This window comes from Schistocerca piceifrons, chromosome 5 (genome assembly GCF_021461385.2).
Source record: "Schistocerca piceifrons isolate TAMUIC-IGC-003096 chromosome 5, iqSchPice1.1, whole genome shotgun sequence".
NCBI lineage: Eukaryota > Metazoa > Arthropoda > Insecta > Orthoptera > Acrididae > Schistocerca > Schistocerca piceifrons.
Genome location: NC_060142.1, coordinates 336,029,665 through 336,050,217, shown reverse-complemented (window position 1 = coordinate 336,050,217; position 20,553 = coordinate 336,029,665). Strand labels below are relative to the sequence as shown.

The 20,553-nt window shown below is 36.9% G+C and overlaps 1 protein-coding gene across 5 annotated transcripts in view; it reads right to left on the bottom strand.

Annotated features, from left to right (window-relative positions):
• Positions 1–20,553, bottom strand: part of LOC124798095 (proton-coupled folate transporter-like) — a 263,038-nt gene that overhangs the window by 120,327 nt on the left and 122,158 nt on the right. Inside the window, exon 1 of one of the 5 annotated variants that reach the window (XM_047261342.1) lies at positions 11,137–11,207. The exons of 2 other annotated variants lie outside the window; for them this stretch is intronic. In XM_047261342.1, the coding sequence (XP_047117298.1) occupies positions 11,137–11,146 (10 nt within the window). In that variant the 5' untranslated portion in view covers positions 11,147–11,207. Of the gene's footprint in view, positions 1–11,136; positions 11,208–12,989; positions 13,425–20,553 lie in introns of those variants that run through there. 2 more of the 5 variants (XM_047261340.1, XM_047261338.1) reach the window with 2 other exon arrangements.

Here is a 20,553-nt window from a genome sequence, read left to right as displayed (position 1 = left end):
CTTTTGCAACCTGGTTTAAACTAGTTAGATTCTGACAGAGCCCTACAATGATGCTGTGGAAATACTAATTACTAATCCAAGACATAGATAAAAGTATCTGCAAATGAAGGCTAATATTACAATTCAGTACCGTTCTACTGTGGAACCATTATTTACTAGTTTCATACATGAATAAAAGCATATATTAATGAATAAAAACATCAGTGTTAATAAAAAATGTTAAGTAGACTAGAGAGTGATCAAAAATAAGTGGCATGAAAAATAAAACCATCATATTGCACGAAAGTGAAAGACTGACTCTTCAAGCACTAAACAGTTACAGAAGTGCAGTGTGAGTATTCCTTTGCCTCAAACAAGTGTCTTCAAGGCAGTCAAGAGATTTCCCCACCAATTACAACATAGCATCCTCAATAGAATCAACTGTGTTGTCTGTTTGAGACTTTAACATTTCATAGATACTGTGGTTCACTGGTCAGAAAATATAACAAGATTTTAGTCTAAGCAATCTGAAAAACTGGCCTATCAGTAGAAAAAACTTTCCTCCCCCCCCCCCTCCGCCCCCCCCCCTCCGCCCCCCCCCCCCCCCCCCCCAAGTTTTGGGCCATTATAGCACAGCAGAAGATGTTACTGATATAATAACATTTGTGATTCTGGCAATATACTGCACGCTGATCTTGCAGCATTGTGAGGTCAGACACATTTTCCTTCTGTGTGTGCAACAGTGACTGGTGCAGAGTGTCATGGTATGCACTCTCTGTAACATTACACTATGAAAATTGGAGAGGTTAAATTACAATCCTGTTTGTTGGGCCATAAAAACAACTACTGTCAAAGAATGATATTTGAATTCCAGCATGTGATTTGGATTTGTCATATACTGGTACAGCAAAATGTGTTTATTTATTCTGACACCTGACTCGAAACACACAAGCTTCTGAAACCATTCTCATGAAGCCATATTTGGAAATCTCATATAATGCACTACGATTTGAATTATTATTTGGGTTCAACTCTTGTACTGTGTGCAGAAGACATTTATATAGAATTTGTCATGATATTGCCAGGAAAAATGAAGTTCTCTGCCAGCACAGTCAATTTCTGGGGTCTCATATAAACAAGAAAGTTTTTTCATTATATTGTTGCTAATACATGGTTATACTGTGCTTTATTCACCACACAGGTAGCCTGTCTTTCTACAGTGTATGTATAATCTTGTGGCTTGATACAATAAAGTACCTCTGTATTAAATGTCTTGTGGAAAAACCACTATGCAGCATTTAACCTCAGACTCCAGCCCCCCCACCCCCACCCCCCAATTTACACTCATCCATGTAGAAAGTCCACAGCTGAGTCTCCAGCACAGTTAATCTCCTGCTGGTGTTGTTTTATTGAATATCTGCTGTTTTTAATGAGAAATTCAAATATGGCAAGATTATAAAAATTGGAAAAACATTTTGAATCATTCTCTTAAAGTTAATTTTCCATTTAACTGGAAGACTTTTTCTGATACCTATTACACCTGAAAGTACTCTATTTATTTTGACTTTTCCACCTTCTAAACTTCTCTGTTTCCACAGGAATTCAATTTTTTTCATTTCTGAAATATAACAATATTATATCCACTATCACAAACATCATAGCATTTTGAGATAATTATATACCTGCAAAGTGTTCATAAAACAAATAAATCATGAAATGTATGTTTACCCATAACATATGGAAAAATGTAATGGAGAAAACTTAACACTGAATGTAAGTTGGACTGCAGTTACTATAACGGGATATAACAGATAGTCAGTTTCCTATACACAAAGCAACACATTGCATTTTACATATAATTTTCTGTAATTGTACCTCATTCCATTTGCAATTATGGAGATGTATGGTTCTCTTTGTAACTGACTCAGAATGAATCTTTGCAGAAATTCATTCCTACAAATAGATATCACTGTAACTATATCACATTCATTGCATAACTGATAAAAAAGACTTTATTCAATAATTTTGAGAGATTATCACTAATGTTTCTAACATTAATAACAGGAGTGATAAAAAACTAGACATAATCAAGAAATGAAATCATATTTCCTAAAGAGGATGTTATAAGACACACATAATAAAGTGAATCTTAATGAAATTCATTCAGATGTAATAAGATCCAAAACACCTATTTACAAGGGTTCTGAAACTGAAGACTCACATTTATAAAACAAGATTACAAAATTGAAAAACCTCTTTCGCAGTGATGTGACATTCTCTCTCTCCTGGATACTGCAAATTTAAACTAGAATGACATTGTGTGGGTGAAGATTTGGGCCATGTTGGTAGTTCACATTTTGAAAGAGGAGTGGATAGCTTGATGTACAGAAAGGATTAGAATGAAACAAATAATAAAGAGTAGGTACTTCTCATACATGAATATCATTTTTATAGTAATGATACTTGGTTTCATTACTGTGATGAGCCAACTGATTAAGCCAGAAACGGCACAATAAAGCCATTATATCATGTCTTGAGTGAAGCCACCTCACAACTGTTGTAAGTGGTCCTTGATGTACTGGGATACCAGTACTATGACAGAGTTGATGTCCTAACACATGTTGTATCAGGGAAAGATCTTGGGAATCTGCTGCCCATGTGGTTACCTCAACTTCATATGGACAGTTCATAGAGACATGTGCTATTTGTAGGCGAGTATTGTCATGTTGAAAAATGGCAACTCTATGCCGTTTCATGAGAGGTAAAACATGAGGACACAGGATGGTTGTGATGTACTGTTGTACTATCAGAGTTCCATCAGTTACTACCAGCTGTGACCTTAAATCATATCCAGTGGTTGCCCACACTACAATACTTGACTAACACCACTGTTCCTCTCCAAAATAATTGGAAGAAGGGGACCATGCACCAGTTTTTTGCCATACTCTCTGACAATGGTCATCTGAGATGATACCTTGCTGAACACAATACAACTTTGTTTTCACAGTCCATGTTTTCTGGTCACAGCACCACTCCAAACAGAGCCATTTGTGTTGTGGTGTTAATAACAGTCCACACCTGGAACAGTATTTCTCTAGTCTGTCTGCTGCTAGCCTCTGATCAATAGTGTAGGATGACACAGGATTTTGCAGCACATTCATTGCTTGTTTTTGAATGGCAGCTGCAGATGCAAAAGGGTTACAATGTGCACAACATGGCAATCCTCCCTTGTGGTGGTCAGATATTGACCTTAACCTTGATGACAAGTGCAATTGCTGTCACATTCCCATGCAGTTCAGTATTGGGCCATTGTCACATCTGAAGGCCCCACACATCTGTATAGTGCACAATTCAACCAACTCATCAAATCAAGACCCACAATGAGGCCACTTTCAAATTCTATCAAGTACTGACAATGCTGTCTCACAAGAGTATATGGTATCCTTGTGTCTTTCACAGAGATCACTCAACATCTGACACTGTTCCCGACATTTATCTAGCTCACCAGGGCTGGTAACAACACTAAATGGGAACATCAATAATGCTCTCTGGAGGTAGTTCTGCCTGTCACAGAGAATTGCCGCTCTAATCATTTGCATACCCACTGATGTTGTGTACATGTACATGGTTACATTGACATTCTGTCATGTCTTTTAAGTGCTTCAATGTTTTGCTAGGCATTTTAATACAAACAAATGAAACTAAATGACAAAGTCAAGGTGGCATGTTCACCTCTAGTTTTATCATAAGTTTGTGATACAGTTTTGTATGAACTACCATTTAATCAACTGGAAATCCACACATATTATAAAAATGTATATATGTGTTTGTGTGCATGTGTATATGTTCCACATCTCCTCCTAGACTACATGAATGATTTCATCCAACTTGGTACATATATCCCTTACTGTCAGACAACCATTTCTGTGGGCTAAGAACCACCTACCTACAATAGTTTAGGAGATGTGACATCATATACAATGAGATGGGTGAAAAACAGCTGCATCATGCCATGTTTTAAAATTTATTAATTCTTTGCTACTGACTCTACTTTCAATAAATTTTGCAAACAGTATCCACATATGCTGCTGAATGAACTTACAAAATTATACCATGTTACCACACACAGTTCAGGAGATATGGGGTCAAAGATTGGGGTAAGTGAGAAACTGCTGCATTGTGCATGATGAAATTTATTACTTCTTTGCTACTCATTCTACTCTCAAAAAAAAATTTTTAGGCAGTATCCACATATGCTTATAAATGTACCTACAAATTTATACCCTTGCATGACACATAGCTCACGAGATATGACGTCTTAAACACTGAGATTGGTGAAAAACTGCTGCATCATGCATGACATTTAAATTTATTACTTCTTTGCTACTAAATCTGTTCATAATATATTTTGCAATCAGTATCAACATATGCTTCTGAATGTACCTACACAAATGTATCATTGTATGATTCCTAGTTTAAGAGCTATGATTTGATAAACACTGAGATGAGTGAAGGAAATGCCAAATTATGCATGAAGTTGGAATACATTTATTCTTTACTGATAAGAGACTCCTACAATCAAGTAAACTTAAGGAAATCACTGACACCTCACAGCGCTTTTTACAGCTTTCAATTGAGAAGTACAAATGGGTGTAAGTGAAATTGTCGGCTGTCTGTAGAGCTAGATGTAAGTGTTGCCTTAGAGATGTTTACCAAATGGTGTTGTAGAAATGTGGAGCAGCTGCACCCAGCACACAGAAACTATGTCTCTTAGTTTAGATACAGTAGTTAAACATCTGTACATTATACACATTTCTTTGTATTATTGTTCCTTAATTTCACAGGTGTTTTCAAGAATACATGTAAATGAAATTTTTTCAATATTACATTGCAAACAAAGTTCATTTTTTTTTTTCATTTATAATAGAAAACTGGCAAAATGAATACCCAGGAAATTCTGAGTTTTTCAGCTAGTGTGTGGTCATAAGAACAACAGAGATGAAGTAGTGAAGCCAACAGAGGATCAAAGAGGTAATAGTACAAGTGCTAATAAAAATCCATGAATATCACAGAAGATATTGAATTTAACTAAAGAAAAGAGAAAATATGAGCTGCTCGGGGGAACACAATGCTAAGTGCCATTGCTGTGTATTTTGCGGTAGATGGCTAATGACACCACCTGTGCGATGCACAATGCAGTAAACTTACTAGTAGTTCCAAATTCCCTCAACAGATGTCAGGGAGGAGCTTAATGGTAAGCACCACTGTCCATCTGTTGCGGAAACATAATGGTAAGTGACAGAGAGAATGGTGGCAAGTAAAAACATCTCTGATATTATGGCAACAATGAACATGGCAGAAGACGAGGAATATGCTTCCAATGATACTAATATCTTCGAGAGGGATCCAGAATACATTCCTAACGATTCAGATGACTCAGAGGTATGTTATTTTGTGAATATACTGTCTTTAGTATGTTTCACGAGCATAATGATAAGTGCATGTACATACCATTATGTTCCTGAAGTACAACTGAAAATTATGTTCGCCGACAAGTACAAGATGTGTACAGTCCAGATCAGTGGTGTGAGAGCATCAAGAAGTCGGCTTGCATATAAAATGAAAAGAGAGGATTTCTATCAAATATGACACTCTAAAGAAGCGTTTGTCTTCAGAAAGAAGACAGTTGATGATCGAGATGTCAACCTAAGGAAAATATGTAGGTGGAAGGTGACCTCCGAATATCCATCATCTTTATTCATCAGCGAGACATTTTGTCATGACATTTGGCATGAAATAAGCTTCAGGAAATGTGGAAGGCAAGGACCAGTTCCTACGCTTCGACTTAAATACAATGGGCCACGGCTTATTGAAAAGAAGAAAGTTGCTGATGTCCTGTCGCTCCTAAATTACATACCTCCTGTCCACAATGGATTTTTCCTGTCACTAAAGCCAACAGTTTTAGATGAAAAAGATGTTAGTAATGAGAGTGGTGAATGATTCTGCAGTTTCAGTAAAGTGTTGAGGACTCACTGTAAAATTTTATATTTAATGTTCTATCAGTATGTGTTGTTAATGGTGTATGGTAATGTAATAATTTTTGTATATTTCATTTGTTTTAGTCAGTTCTGAGTTTCATTTATGTCTGTATAGTAGAAGATAGATGTTAGAATCACTACAGAATAAAAGGACTGTTCAAAAAAAAAAAAAAAAAATTCAGATTTGCAGACCAATTGAAACTTTAGATGCGCTGTATCTCGAAACTGTGATTTTGGCGCTTACCATTTTGTTCCCCTGAGCAGCTCATATATTAAAAAAAGCAGTAAATGAAGCAGGCACAAGGGGATATAAAATGACTACAAAATAAATTGATAGGAAGTGCAAAATAGTTAAGCAGGAGTGGCTAGAGCATAAATGGAAATCTATTGAAGCATGTATAACTACGGGAAAGAGAGATAACACCTTCAGGAACATTACAGAGACCTTCAGAAAAAGTAGAAGCAGCTGTATGAATATCTGGAGCTCAGATGGAAAAGGAGTAGTAAGCAAAGAAGCACGTCTATACAAGGCGGATGAAAATGACGGCAATATTACAGAAATGGAAGAGGATATAGATGAAGATAAGAAGGAAGATATGATACTGCAAGAAGGATTTGACATAATGATGACAGATAAGAAAAAAAAATGCCCTGGGAGTAGACAACATTCTGTCAGAACTGTTGATATTCTTGGGAGACCCACAATTGCTAAACTCAGACTTCAACAAGAATGTAATAACTCCAGTTCCAAAGAAAGTAGGTGCTGACAGTTGTGTATATTAATGAACTATCAGTTTAATAAATATTGATTACTAAACACTGCCATAAATTTTATACAGGAGAATGGAAAAATGTAGAGGGAATATCAGTTTGCAATCCAGGGAAATACTGGAAGACTCGAAGCAATGCTCATCCTATGACTTACCTTTCAGGATAAGTTAAGGAAAGTCAAATCTATGTTTATAGAATTTATGGGTTTGGAAAAAACATTGACAATGATATTCCTTTCAACAGCTGGCTGTACTGAAGATAACAGGTGTAAAATACTGGTAGCAAAAGGTTATCTGCAACTTATACAGAAACCAAGCAGCAGTGATAAGAGTCAAAGGATATAAAAGGGAAGCACTGCTTGAGAATAGGTTGAGACAGATTTATAGATTACCCTCAATGTTATTCACTTTGTACAATCAGAGAGCTGTGAAGGAAAGTTAGAAGAAATTTGGAAAATGAATTAAAGTTCAGGGAAAGAAATAAAAACTTCAAGGTGTCAAAGACAGTAAAGAACTTCGAAGAGCAGTTGAATGGAATTGGCAATGTCTTGAAAGAGGATTAATGACGAATATCGACAAAAGCAAAACAAGGTTAATGGAACATAGGTGAATTAATTCGGGTGATTCTGAGGGAATGAGATTAGGAAACTAGAGACTAAAAGTAATAGATGAGTTTTTTGATTAGGCAGTAAAACAACTGATGATTTACAAAGTAGAAATGGCATAAAATGAATATTGGCAGTGGCAAGATAGTGTTTCTGAAGAAGAGAAATTTATTAATCTCAAATATAAAGTTACATGTTAGCAAGTCTTTTCTGAGGGTATCTATATTGAGTTGAGCCTTGTATGAAAGTGAAACATGGATAATAAGTGTTTTATACAAGAAGAGATTGGAAGCTTTTGGAACCTGGTGCTACAGCAAATTGTTGAAGACTGTATGGGTAGATCATGTAACTACTAAAGAGGTACTGAATACAATTGGCAAGAAAAGAAGTTTGTGGCATAATTTGTCTAAAATAAATAATTGGTTGATGGAGTACATTGTGGTACATCAAGGAGTTGCCAATTTAGTACTGGAGGGAAATTTGGGTAGTATTAAAAATTAAAAAAGGAGACCAAGTCACAAGTATAATAAGTAGGTTTGAATGGATGCTGGTATCAGTAGTTATTCAAAGATGAAGAGGTTTGCTTGAAATAGAATAGCTTTGAGAGCTGCACAGAACCAGCCTTCAAGCTGAATATAACAACAACAACAAGATGAATAGTTGAAAGTCTGTTACAGTCACACCTAGAAAGCAGATACCAAATTCTAATTCACATATTGTGAAATGTGGTGTGCAACAAAGATTACTTTTGGACTCAGTACTGTGTGTATAATGTTAAATGGCCCATTAACAATGCACAAAGGCAAGATAGTTAATGATAAAAATCATGCATGTTCTTATCTGGGAACTCAATGAGCATATCTGATAATTAATTGTTCTGGTGTCTTAGATGACCTAAGGAGCTATTTTCACAGTATTCAAACCACAAACATGAGTGAAAAAAGTTTAATACAGTTCCAACTAAACTGTCAACCTAGCAGATGGCAATGTAACGCTGCATTTGATGATGGTGCAGAACTAAAATAGTATGAAGTAACTGGTTTTCTTGGTATTACGTTACATAGCTATCTCTCCTGAAAAAAATTACAGTGATCTTTTATTCCAAAAGTTGATGAACAGAGTGCCATCACTAGTGACTATGTCACAAGTTATGGTCTATGAAGAAATAGGTCTGCTCTATTTTACACGGATGTGTACATATCTTAAATAAGAAACTGACTAACAGAAATGTGTTGTAGCCAATAATGTAGAGTGCTCAGACTTAAAAATACAGCAGTAAGGATTTGGTGATATTACAAACATAATGAGTAATGCAAAGGGCTGTTCACAAGAAGCTTACATGTTCAGAAGTTACTTATGTTTCAAACTGAATTTTGATTTTCTTTTCTCAAGGCTGAGAACAATTCACAACCAGCACAAAAGACTAGGGCTCTAGATGTGACATGAAGCTCCTTCTTGTTCAGAAAGTTTAGAGAGTTCTGAAACGAAAGACATCATGTGTCTCCCTGAACACCACATTGTTTCAGGATTAGAGAAGTTAAATATAAAAGATTGCACACTACCATTTCACTTGTGTAGAACTAAAATGGAGAAAGGCGGACTTGTTACATATATTAAGACAGAGCACTAGTTCAAAAACATTGAGGCACGATTTTGTACTGATCATCACATAGAAGTGTGTGCTTGTGAATTAATACTGCAAAATAGTTCACCTTTAATTGCAACAATATATAGATCTCCACTGGGAAATTTTGAATTATTTATGAGGAATTTGGATTCTTTACTACAGTATTTGTCAGATAACAGAAAGCCATTAATAGTGTATGATGACTTCAATGCAGATTTCCTATAGGATTAGGATTGGATGAAAGATCTAAAACCCTTAATTGGATTCTACAATTTAATCTCAGTAACTAACTTTCTAATGTGTGGATAAAGAAATAGGACCTTAATTGATAATGTTTTCTTTGATGAAACTCAAAGCACAAAAATAACTGTACATTCAGTGACAAATACTGTCTCTGATCATGATGCTCAGTTGGTTAGGATAAATAAGATAGTGCCTTCCTGTGTTGACACTCATCGGTGGAAATCAATTGAGTAGTTAATGACTAGAGAATAATTTACAAGAGATGTCCTGGGATGAAATTTATTATGAACCAAATTGTCTGTTCCGTGGTAAATTCATGTCATAATTGAAAAATAGCTTTCCTCATAAGCTAATCACACAGGATATTAAAAACCCATGTAAAAAAAAACTGAGGACCACTAGATGGATTAAAGTATCTTGTGAAAGAATAAGGCAAATCTATCTGCTGGTGAGAACAAGCAGAGATCTTGTGGTAGTTGCACGCTACAAAAATTACCCAAAATTACTAAGGAAGCTTCTTAAAAAATCAAAGAACATGCACATTGTGTCAGAAGTAAGTAATTCTGATGACAGACTTATGGCTGTATGGAATGTACTTAAATGATTGTCAGGGCAACCAGACACAGGACAGAACAATATCATTATAACAAATTAAATGGAAGTTTTATAAATGGTGAGTCACAGGTAGCAAATTTGTTTAATACTCATTTCTTCAATATAGTAGAAAATATATGGACAAATAGTTCAAGAAAAAAAATCACAACACTATGTTGAAAAAGCAGCTCTCAAAATTCAATCATATGAACATATCACCTCTGAAATTATGAAAATTGTACATTCTCTCAAAAATAAAAGCTAATATGGTTTTGGTAATGTTTCCAACAGTGTACTAAAGACTTGTTCTCACATGGAATATGGAATGCATCACTAACTGAAGGCATTTTCCCAGAGAGATTAAAATATGCCATTGTTAAACACCTCTATAAGAAAGTTGACAGGACAGATGTAAATAACTACTGAAGTGTTTACTAATGTCATCATTTTCCAAAAATTTTGAGCTGATGTATTCTAGAATAGTATTCCATCTGAGCAACAACAATATTCTCAGTAAATCAGCTTTTGGGTTTCAGAAGATCTGTTCTACAAAACATGCCAGTTACAAATTCACTCACCAAGTTTACAAGTGGTAAATAACAAAATAACACTACTTGGCATTTTCTGTGACCTATCTGAGGCATTTGTCTACATGAATCACAATATCCTCCTAGATAAATTGAGGTTTTATTGAACTAATGGTATAGCCAACCAATGGATAATGTGATATCTTATCAAAAGAATGCAGGAAGTTGTAGTTAGTAATTCAAACAATGTATCCAGGGGAGATTCTTGTAATTGGAAATAAATAATGTGTGGGACTCCTGAAGGCTCAATCTTAGAACTACCATTGTTCCTCATGTATGTAAATGTTCTTCTATCTAATGAACAACAAGCAGAATTGGTTGTTCCTCCAGATGACACTAGTACTGTAATCAATCCAAGCACACATACAACAGAAGAAATGGTGAACAATGTTTTTGAAAGTGTCATTGGCTGGTCTTCTGTGAATGGTTTCACTCACAATTTTAAAAAGACACAACATATTCAGTTGTGCACATATCAAGGTACTACACTGATAAGTGTAAGACAAGGCGAAGAAATAGAAATGGGGGTGGGGGGGGGGAGGTGGGGGTGGGGGGGGCAACTTCAAAATATCAAGTTGACATTATTTGCATAATTTCATTCAGTAATTTCATTTGGAATATTGTTTTGAGATAACCCATCTGAAAGAAAGAAAGCCACAAAAGCATGCTGTAAGAATGATATATAGTGCTCACCCCTGTTCATCTTGTAGATGTTTGTTTAAGGAGATGGACATTTTGACTACTGTTGTCATATATTTATTCCTTTATGATGTTTTGTTGTAAGTAATCCACTGCAGTTCAAAAGGAAAAATCATATACATAATTACAATACCAGAAGTGAAAAATGAGATTCATTACTCTACATAAAGGTTGTCTTTAGCACAAGAAAGGGTGCATAATGATGCAACCAAAATTTTTATTACTTAACCAGACATATAAAATGCCTGAACAGACAGTAAAGTAAAATTTGAAAAAAAAAAAAAAAAAAAAAAAAAAAAACTGAAGGAATTTTCTCGTTGACATCTCCTTGCACTCTGTAATTATTGTAAATGTAAAAGGTGGTGCATAGTAAATAACCAATATTTAGCTGTATTTACAAATTAATTTGTGATGTGCATGTAAATAACTCATTCCACATCATAATGGATCATTGTGCAAATGATCTCTGGAACAAGAAACTAACTAATTAAGTAATGAAACCATGCTACTCCCCTTGAACTCTATTCCCAGGGGTGCAAACCCATTCACAATTTACTGCAAAAGCAAATTCTGTACCTACTGCAAATGTGGATACTGTCAAATATCTTGTATCACATTGGAGGTATTTTGTCTTCCATCTTCAAATATAGAAACCGGGCAGCAGATCTTGTATTTCAATTATGTGTTGACAGATCAGCAGCATTGTGTTCCAGAAGAGAACTTTTTTATAGCTGTGCTTTCTTCTGAAAAGCTTTCATCAGTTTATGGATGTAGTCATTGTTTCTTTAACTGATTACACATAATAGGTGTAGCATAAATGATTCTTTTTTTGTCAATAAGGTACATAACTGTGCTCTGTGATGTCAATAAGTATAGTTTAATTAATAGGTGTAAATGACTTTCAACATATCACTGAAAGACAAAGAAATAAGATAAAAATAAAGAACTGACACCAAATTTGCCAAAAAAATAACATCAAAATTGGCAGGAACTAACACAAAACTGGGAAAGAATAACACCAAAACTGCCAAAAAATAATGCCAAAGCTGGCCATAGAATTAAACAATTTTGTCCTTCTCTATGTCTGAAGTGGCTGGTTTCACAGGTGATCCTAGCTCAGACTGGATGAGATATGGCTGTGATACGTCTGGTCCTTTTATACATATATGACCCATGTGATAATGGGATTGAGAGTAAATGAGGTACAAAGAAAAAAAATCAAGATATTTTTTAGATTTGATTGATGGCCAATTACCTATTTAGGCAAGATGGAAAGGACTTTTGGAAGAAAATCCCTCAATTTAGGGCATAATAAAAACATGGTTGAACCCCTTGTGCAGGATGTGGTTAAGCTGCTCCACTCTGCACTGATATCAGATAATAAGGTGTGCATTTCTTTCCAGTTAGTGGGGGTAGAAAGAAGGGATGGAAAGAATCTTAAGAGAATTTGTGAATTTGGTCCAGAAGTTCTGTTTGTAATCTATATATGGGTTGTGGCACCAGACTGTGAAGGGTTTGCAGTGGTTTTCGCATACTGAAATTGTTCAAACCACACTTCTTTCAGTTCCATAAAATCAGACCTCCAATTCAGTTAGCTCCTATCTCACACTCACTACAACCTGCTTTTATGAGTGGGATATTCTTAGGTGATTTTCTAAAGCGGGCAGCTTTAAAACAAATTATCCTTGAGGTATAAGTTAACATTCCGAAAACCTGTGAACCATTTGAATATAGGATAGCATTTCTTTTTGCACAATATATTTTTATCATTTATTGTTGCCTACAAAAAAGCAAATAAGGCAGCAAATTTTACTATACATTATAAAGTAAGAAGTTGTTATGCTATATACAATTCATAAAAAATGTGGTGCAAGAAATTAGTTCATTACTGAAATTTTATTGTCTCTTAATTGGTTAATGCGAAAAAAAATTCTTAGCTCAAGCTTTCAAACATATCATAAAAGTACTAACAAGCTAACCACAATCACTACATATTTTTAAATTTTGTTTCTTGGGTTTCTCACAAACATTATATTCTTCAAACATGTGGTCAGGAATGTTTCTATTTCAGATAGTTTTCTTGGGATTTATCTGAACAACATGGAAGTCCAGTTTATGAAGAAAGTTAGTCCCAAGATGCTGTTATCTCTGTTGTGTCACCCTCGTAAGTGTCTTTGTTGTGATCTTTACTTATTTTCTGGGGAGATGTATAGTCAACAGACTTGAGTTTCATATCACTACTCAACTTCTGAGTTTCTTTCCTCTGTAAGTAAAACATCCACCTGGAAAAGATTGTTCATACACGTTAGCTCTCCATCGAATTTCTTAAATTATGGTGCAAAGAAAGCAGTAACATGAAAAATTGAGCATATTATTACAGAAAACACTGATAAAAAGATAAAGCCATGCCATATACCCATTTGTACTACAAAAGTCAGTTGCAAAAAGACATCAAAGTGTAGCAACTCATCTTTGTCATCTGATATTGTCCACTGTGTGTTGTTGTGATGTTTGTCCAATGGCAATGTGTATGCTATCACAGATAACATTGCAGCAACAGTGCTTACTCTCTGAGATCATTATCTGTTTCAGCCTTTTAAGTGACACTTCTAAACTCATGCAAAATGTCTCCCAAATGTCCATAAGTAAGATGAATGTAGCTGCTCACTGTTCTGATTAATAATGTTATTGTTCTACACAATGCAGGGAGTGAATAAATCACACACTCTAGGACAATTGGAAGATACACGGCCAACAAAGTTGAGCAGTCCTAATCACAGATGCACTGACAACTGGTGGCCCCAACATGACCCAAGCCTAAACAACTAAGGTGTAAGAAGAATATAGAGTATCACAATTAGCCATACATTTGTCAACATTCTGACAGAACAATCCCATACTGTGGTTTATTCAAATTGAGGCAAGTTTTCATTATGCAGGAATTACCACTGATTCAGCAGTGTTTCCCTTGGTAGGGGGCCAACTAGGCCATCAAATACCCATGGAAATTCAAGGTATTATAACTGCACTGCTGTCGGAAGACTCTAACAGGAGCCTAAAAACTTAGCTCATCTGAAAAATAGCCACTTCACAAGAAGACTGCCTCTGACAAGTACTCATGCAAGAAGCCATTTCACTACATTTGGCCCTTTCAGAGCAAGGTGGACATCAGTAGTGTTCCTGACAACCTGTTGCATACTACATACAATATGGACAACTGTCTATCACAACAAGTGAAGGCAATCATAGCATCCCAAACAGCGATGTCACTGGACTCCTTTGCCAAAATTATGGACTGCATACAAGAGGCTATCACTCCCACATGAGTTAGTGCCGTGGCAGAGCCATGCAGCAGTACAGCAGCAGTAGTCATGCATACTGATTGTGATTCTCTGGCAGAGAAGATAAGACATTCTATGCAAACAGCTCTACAAACTACTTTTTCGACAAGGTCTAACAGGGGCAGAAGACATTATCATTCCAGTTCCAGGAGTGAGCTCAATTTCTAATTTAGAACAGTCATTATGCTTGTGCTATTGAAAATTTGGTGAACAGGTAGACAAGTGAGTAAGTCCATGCTCACTCCCAAGCACCAATGTCAGACAATCTTAGGCACAGACAACTGCCAGGCAGGATCACAGTGCCTGTTTATTAGTGACAGGAGGTATGGCCTGAAATATGTACACTGAAGCATCAAAGAAACTGTTATAGGAATGCATATTGAAATACAGTGATATGTAAACAGGCTAAATATGGTGCTGCAGTTGGTAACACCTATATAAGACAACAAGTGTCTAGTGTAGTTGTTGGATCAGTTACTGCAGCTAAAAAGGTGGGTTATCAAGATTTAAGTGAGTTTGAACATGGTGTTATAGTTGGCACATGAACAATGGGAGACACATCTCCGAGGTAGCAATGAAGTGGAGATTTTTCGTATGACCATTTCACGAGTGTACTGTTAATATCAGGAATCCGGTAAAACATTAAATCTCTGACATTGTTGTGGCCAGAAAAAGATCCTGGAAGAATGGGACCAATGACAACTGAAGAGAATTGCTCAACATGACAGAAGAGCAGCCCTTCTGCAAAGTTCTGCAGATTTCAATGCTGGGCCATCAACAAGTGTGAACATGCAAACCATTCAATGAAACATCATTGATAGAAGTGATATGGAACCCCTGATGTGTCTAGATATGAATCTGATGGGTGACACATAAGTAAGCATCCTGTCTGATCACCTGGATTCATCCATGTCCATTGTGCATTCCGGCCTACTTGGGCAATTTCTTCAAGACAATGCAACACCCCACACGTCCAGAATTGCTACAGAATGGCTCCAGGAATGCTCTTGTGAGTTTAAACCCTTCCACTGCTCACCAAATTTCCCAGACATGAAAATTATTGAGCATATCTGGGATATGCAATGGGCTCCTCAGAAGAGATCTCCACCACCTCATACTCTTATGGATTTACAGACAGCTCTGCAGGATTCATGGTGTCATCCAGCACTACTTCAGACATTAGTCGAGTCCATGCCATGTCATGTTGTCGTACTTCTACATGCTCGAATGGTCCCTACACAATATTAGGCAGGTGTACCAGTTTCTCTGGCTCTTCAGTGTAGTAGATACAGGTTCTGAATTGAGCATATTCCATGCACCTTGTTACATTGCTGTCACCCAGTGATCACATTCTGCTTGTCAACTGCTAACAATGCCACAACATTGACATATGTAACTCAGCATATGGAATTGGACTTGGAAATACACTGTGCATTGACCTGGGACTTCATCACCACCAATGTCTCAGAGCTAGATGATGGTGTGGATTTCCAGGCATACTACCAGCAGGTACTGTATGTAGCAAATTCCTGACTCATGAACAGTGTGGCTGGCCTGATTACACAAGGGTTCTGCTGCAGCATGACTGTACAACGTCCCAAACTGATGCAAGCAAAGGACTGTTAGTACACTTCTATATAGTATTATGCCAGTTTCCTGCTCTGACTAGGACACTGCAGCTCTGAAACAGATGCAGCCTAATACTGTGCCTTTTATCAAAACCACTGATGGACCTCCAGTATCACGCAGGCTTAGACGTTTAGAACCGAATCACCTGGCAGTAGCTAAGGCCAAGTTTGGCACTGTGTTAAAAGAAGGCATTATCTGACCATTGAGTGGTTCAGGGTCATCTCCACCGTACCCAGTTCCCAAGAAGAGTGGAGCATAGCATCCATGTGCTGATTATGGTGTGCTTAATGTAAATACCATACTAGACCATTACTGATTCCATTGTTATGAGATTCTAACCATGCTTTATATGATGCAATGATCTTTAATGTGCTCGATTGTGCCAAGACTCATTCTCAGACACTGGTGACAGAAGAGGTTGTACCAAAAACAGCAATTATTACAACATTTGTGTTATTTGAGAGCATGGTAAAGTCTTTTGGTTTACACAGCACAACCCAAACCTGGCAAAGATTTATTGATTCTGTACTACAAGACCTAACCTTCTGCTTTGCCTATTTTGATGATGTCTTGATCTTTTTGACCAGCAAAGAAGAATATCAACAATACCTAATAAATGTGTTCAAACTGTTGGAGCAGTATGGTGTCATTTTGATCACAAACAAATATATATTCAGCTGCTGAAGCCAATTTTCTTGCTCATCATATATCTTCTGCAGGGTTCCATCCCCTACCAGACAAGGCAGCAGAGCTACAAGAACCCTTAACTGCAGCACTTTCTAACATGAAATGAAACTCTCTGATGCAGTGGACTGAGGCAAAGAGCTCTGCCTTTGATGCCACAAAACAAATATGGTAAAAACTGCACTTCTAGTGCATCCTGCACTTGATGCACCCTTAGTGATGGTCATTGATTCAAGCCTGGCACTTATAGGTATTGTATTACAACAATGGACAGATGGCTCATGGCAACTGCTGGCCTTTTATTCTCATAAGCTTTCTTTATCACAACAAAAGTGGAATACTTACTATTGAGAACTTCTTGCCATATACAAATCCACCAAATGTTTCTAGCCCCAGATAGAAGTGAGAGATTTCACTATCTATATGGACCAACAATTTTTAACATATGAATTGAGGTGGAATATGAACTGTTCACTATGACAATATAGTCATATGGAATTTATGGTGTAGTTTACCACCATCAGGCATGACTATGATATGGACAATGTGATAGGTGACTGCCTTTCATGAGTCAACAGTGTTTTGAGCCCCACTGACTACAACACATTTGCCCAGGCACAATGGACTGACCAAGAACTTCACACTTTCCTGAATGACGTCAACTCAGCACTACAGTTGTAGCTCATTAGTGTCCCTGGCACAGATATTAAACTATATTGTGACATCTTGCAACAAAGATCCCAAGCTTTCCTGTCTGCTCTATTTTGCAGGCAAGCCATTGACAATTTACACAACTTCGTTCACCCCGAGGGTCATCTGATGTTCTGTCTGATGTTGAAGTGCTTTGTCTGGCCAGCAATCAATAAATACTCTCATGAGTGGATGCACACATGTATGCCAAGCCAATGCACCAAAGTGTCTCACACATACATGCACCAGTGGGCAAATTCTCTGACACCACTTCATGTTCCGTGCACGTACATCCCAATGTTATCGATCCATTATTTCCATCAAATGGTCAACAATACTTATTGATTATGACAGATCATTTCACTTGAAGGCTGGAGATAGTACCATTAGATAACACCAACTCAGAGACATTAGCCTCTTCCATTGTCTCCACATGGTTATAAAGATTTGATTGTCCACAGCATGTAACAATACTTCATGGCCAGCAATTTCAATCAGAGTTATTCACCAAGCTTGCAATTTTCTTTGAGTATGTCCATCATAAAACCACATGTTAACATCCAGCAAGCAACAGTGTGATAGAGCAATGGCACTGCTTGCTCAAAGCTGCTCTCATATGCTGTAAGTCACCTTGGGACGACTGCTCTGCTGATCGTGTTAATTGGTCTATGAAATGTTTACAAACCCAAGATAGATACTTCATTGACAGAATTGGTTTTCAGTGAAATAATATGTCTTCTGTGCTGATTTGTTGACACCAATTCTCTGCAATCTGTCATGTAAGATCAGCCAGACTTTCTATGTCACTTGCGTCACCCCGTCACCTGTTTTTGTCTGCATTAATGATCCTCACATGGTACACCACCATGCTATGTGTATCATTATTTGGCCAACTGTTCACACATAATGCTATGTGCAGACAGCATGAAATCTTCTCTACAAGCTCCATACATGGGCTCACACTGTGTGTTACAGAGACATATGAAGATGTTAGATATTTCCGTCGAAGGCAAGACCACAACTGTCTCCATCAGCCATTTCAAACCAGTGTACATCTTTCACCATGTACTGCTGGCTGTTGTTTCAGGATGGCAGCTTCATCTTTCTGTGACAGCAGTGTAACTGCAATCTCGACCTGAAACTCAACTGCAGCTGCAAGTTCAACAAGCATTCACTCAGTTCCACAACGAGTGGCGACAAGCCACCCTGTATTGCATGTGATTTCCCTGCATGTTTCATAGGTGATGCTCCACTATCACCATGGAGACTGATTTAGTGACACATCATCATCATCTGTCATTGACTTCTGTGTGTTGTCATCACATTTGTCTAGTGGGACTGTAATGTTGTAGCAACAGTGCTCTTTATTCCTTGCTTTTTGGTTACTCTATGATAGAGATTGTACATAGTTACATAATAGATTGACTACTGACTCATTGTTAACAGTCTCAACCTCTTTGGAGTTTCAGTACACCACTTTCAGCCCTTAGAACATTGATTCTCGACCTTTCTGACGCAATTACCCATAAGTGCAATCAGATGTCAGCTGGTTCCTTCTGCCCCCCACCCCCCCCCCCCACCCTCCACCACCAGTTATCATTGTTAACAGCCAAATTAAATCTAGAATGGAAAAGAATTTTCTTTGAACACTTTTATTTTTGAAAGGATGAAAGATAAATGATAGTTTTTATAGGTATCTTGTTAAATGAGGAATTAATGAGTCAATCAGACAATTGGTACTGCTTACTTTTAATAATCTTTATTATTTTACAGTATGATGAAGCAACACATCTTAGAAAAGAAAGCTGACTATTCACAGTGAGAGTAGACACCTGTTACAAAATTTTATTCCTCTGCACCCATCCTCCACCATCCTCTACCATCACTTGCTTCCCAACACCATGTCCAACCAAGTTAAAATGTGTGCATTATACTTATTGTTGTTAAATCACTTGATTATTGGGCTCCTTACTTATGAACTGGCAGAAACTGGAAAACTTCAATCTATCATTTCTTTGTGTCTCACCAGTACGCTCTACAGCAGTGAAGTGCTATTACATAGTTACTGTTACAGTGTGTCCTCAGTCAGTTCATATATCTGTTGCTAAGTATATAATGAAACAATTTCTGGTCCATTGCGGGAACTACCTACAGCTCGGAGAAGTAATTTTCATGAGATTTTTAAGCACATGTGATATATGTGACTCAATCTAAATGTCACAGATGCATTGTACAAAATATGGTTCAAATGGCTCTGAGCACTATGCGACGTAACTTCTGAGGTCATCAGTTGCCTAGAACTTAGAACTAATTAAACCTAACTAACCTAAGGACATCACACACATCCATGCCCGAGGCAGGATTCGAACCTGCGACCGTAGCGGTCACACGGTTCCAGACTGAAGCGCCTTTAACCGCACGGCCACACCGGCCGCCATTGTACAAAATATATTTGTAAGGGGTGAACTATGTGAAGAAGATGTTGTTCATACATTCAATTTACAAGCTGTAATCTCCATCATGCTATGTTATCCATTAATGCTAGTATTAGGAAAAATGTTAATTATTGATGACTTAAATAGTCAATATTTCAGTCCTACAAAATAATGATAACAGTAAGAATCTATTAAAAATTATTTATTGTGACCAAACACAGTCAAACACTTTTTTCTGTACTCCTCATCAAATTTCGTTTTATCCATCAGGGGGAATCACCACCAAGTTGGGAACCACTGTCCAAGATGGTATGCTACATGTACAGGTAAGAATTTGTATGTAGAAAGGGTAAGGACAACACAAACCCAAAAGCATGTAAGTTATTTTGGAATAAAACTCTACAATGCTCTGCCAGTGTACATGAAGGCAATAATAGATGAAGTAAAATTTAAGACTGAGCTTAAAAATTACCTTTTAAGCAAATCTTTCTATGATGTAGATGAGTACTTTGATTGTGTGTAAATTTATTGCCAAAAATTTTAATTTATATGTCTAAATTTGTACTTTTAAAAAATGCCTTGAAAGTGATATTCCATTATTATGTCTGTAGTACTTGTACTAGTATGATAAC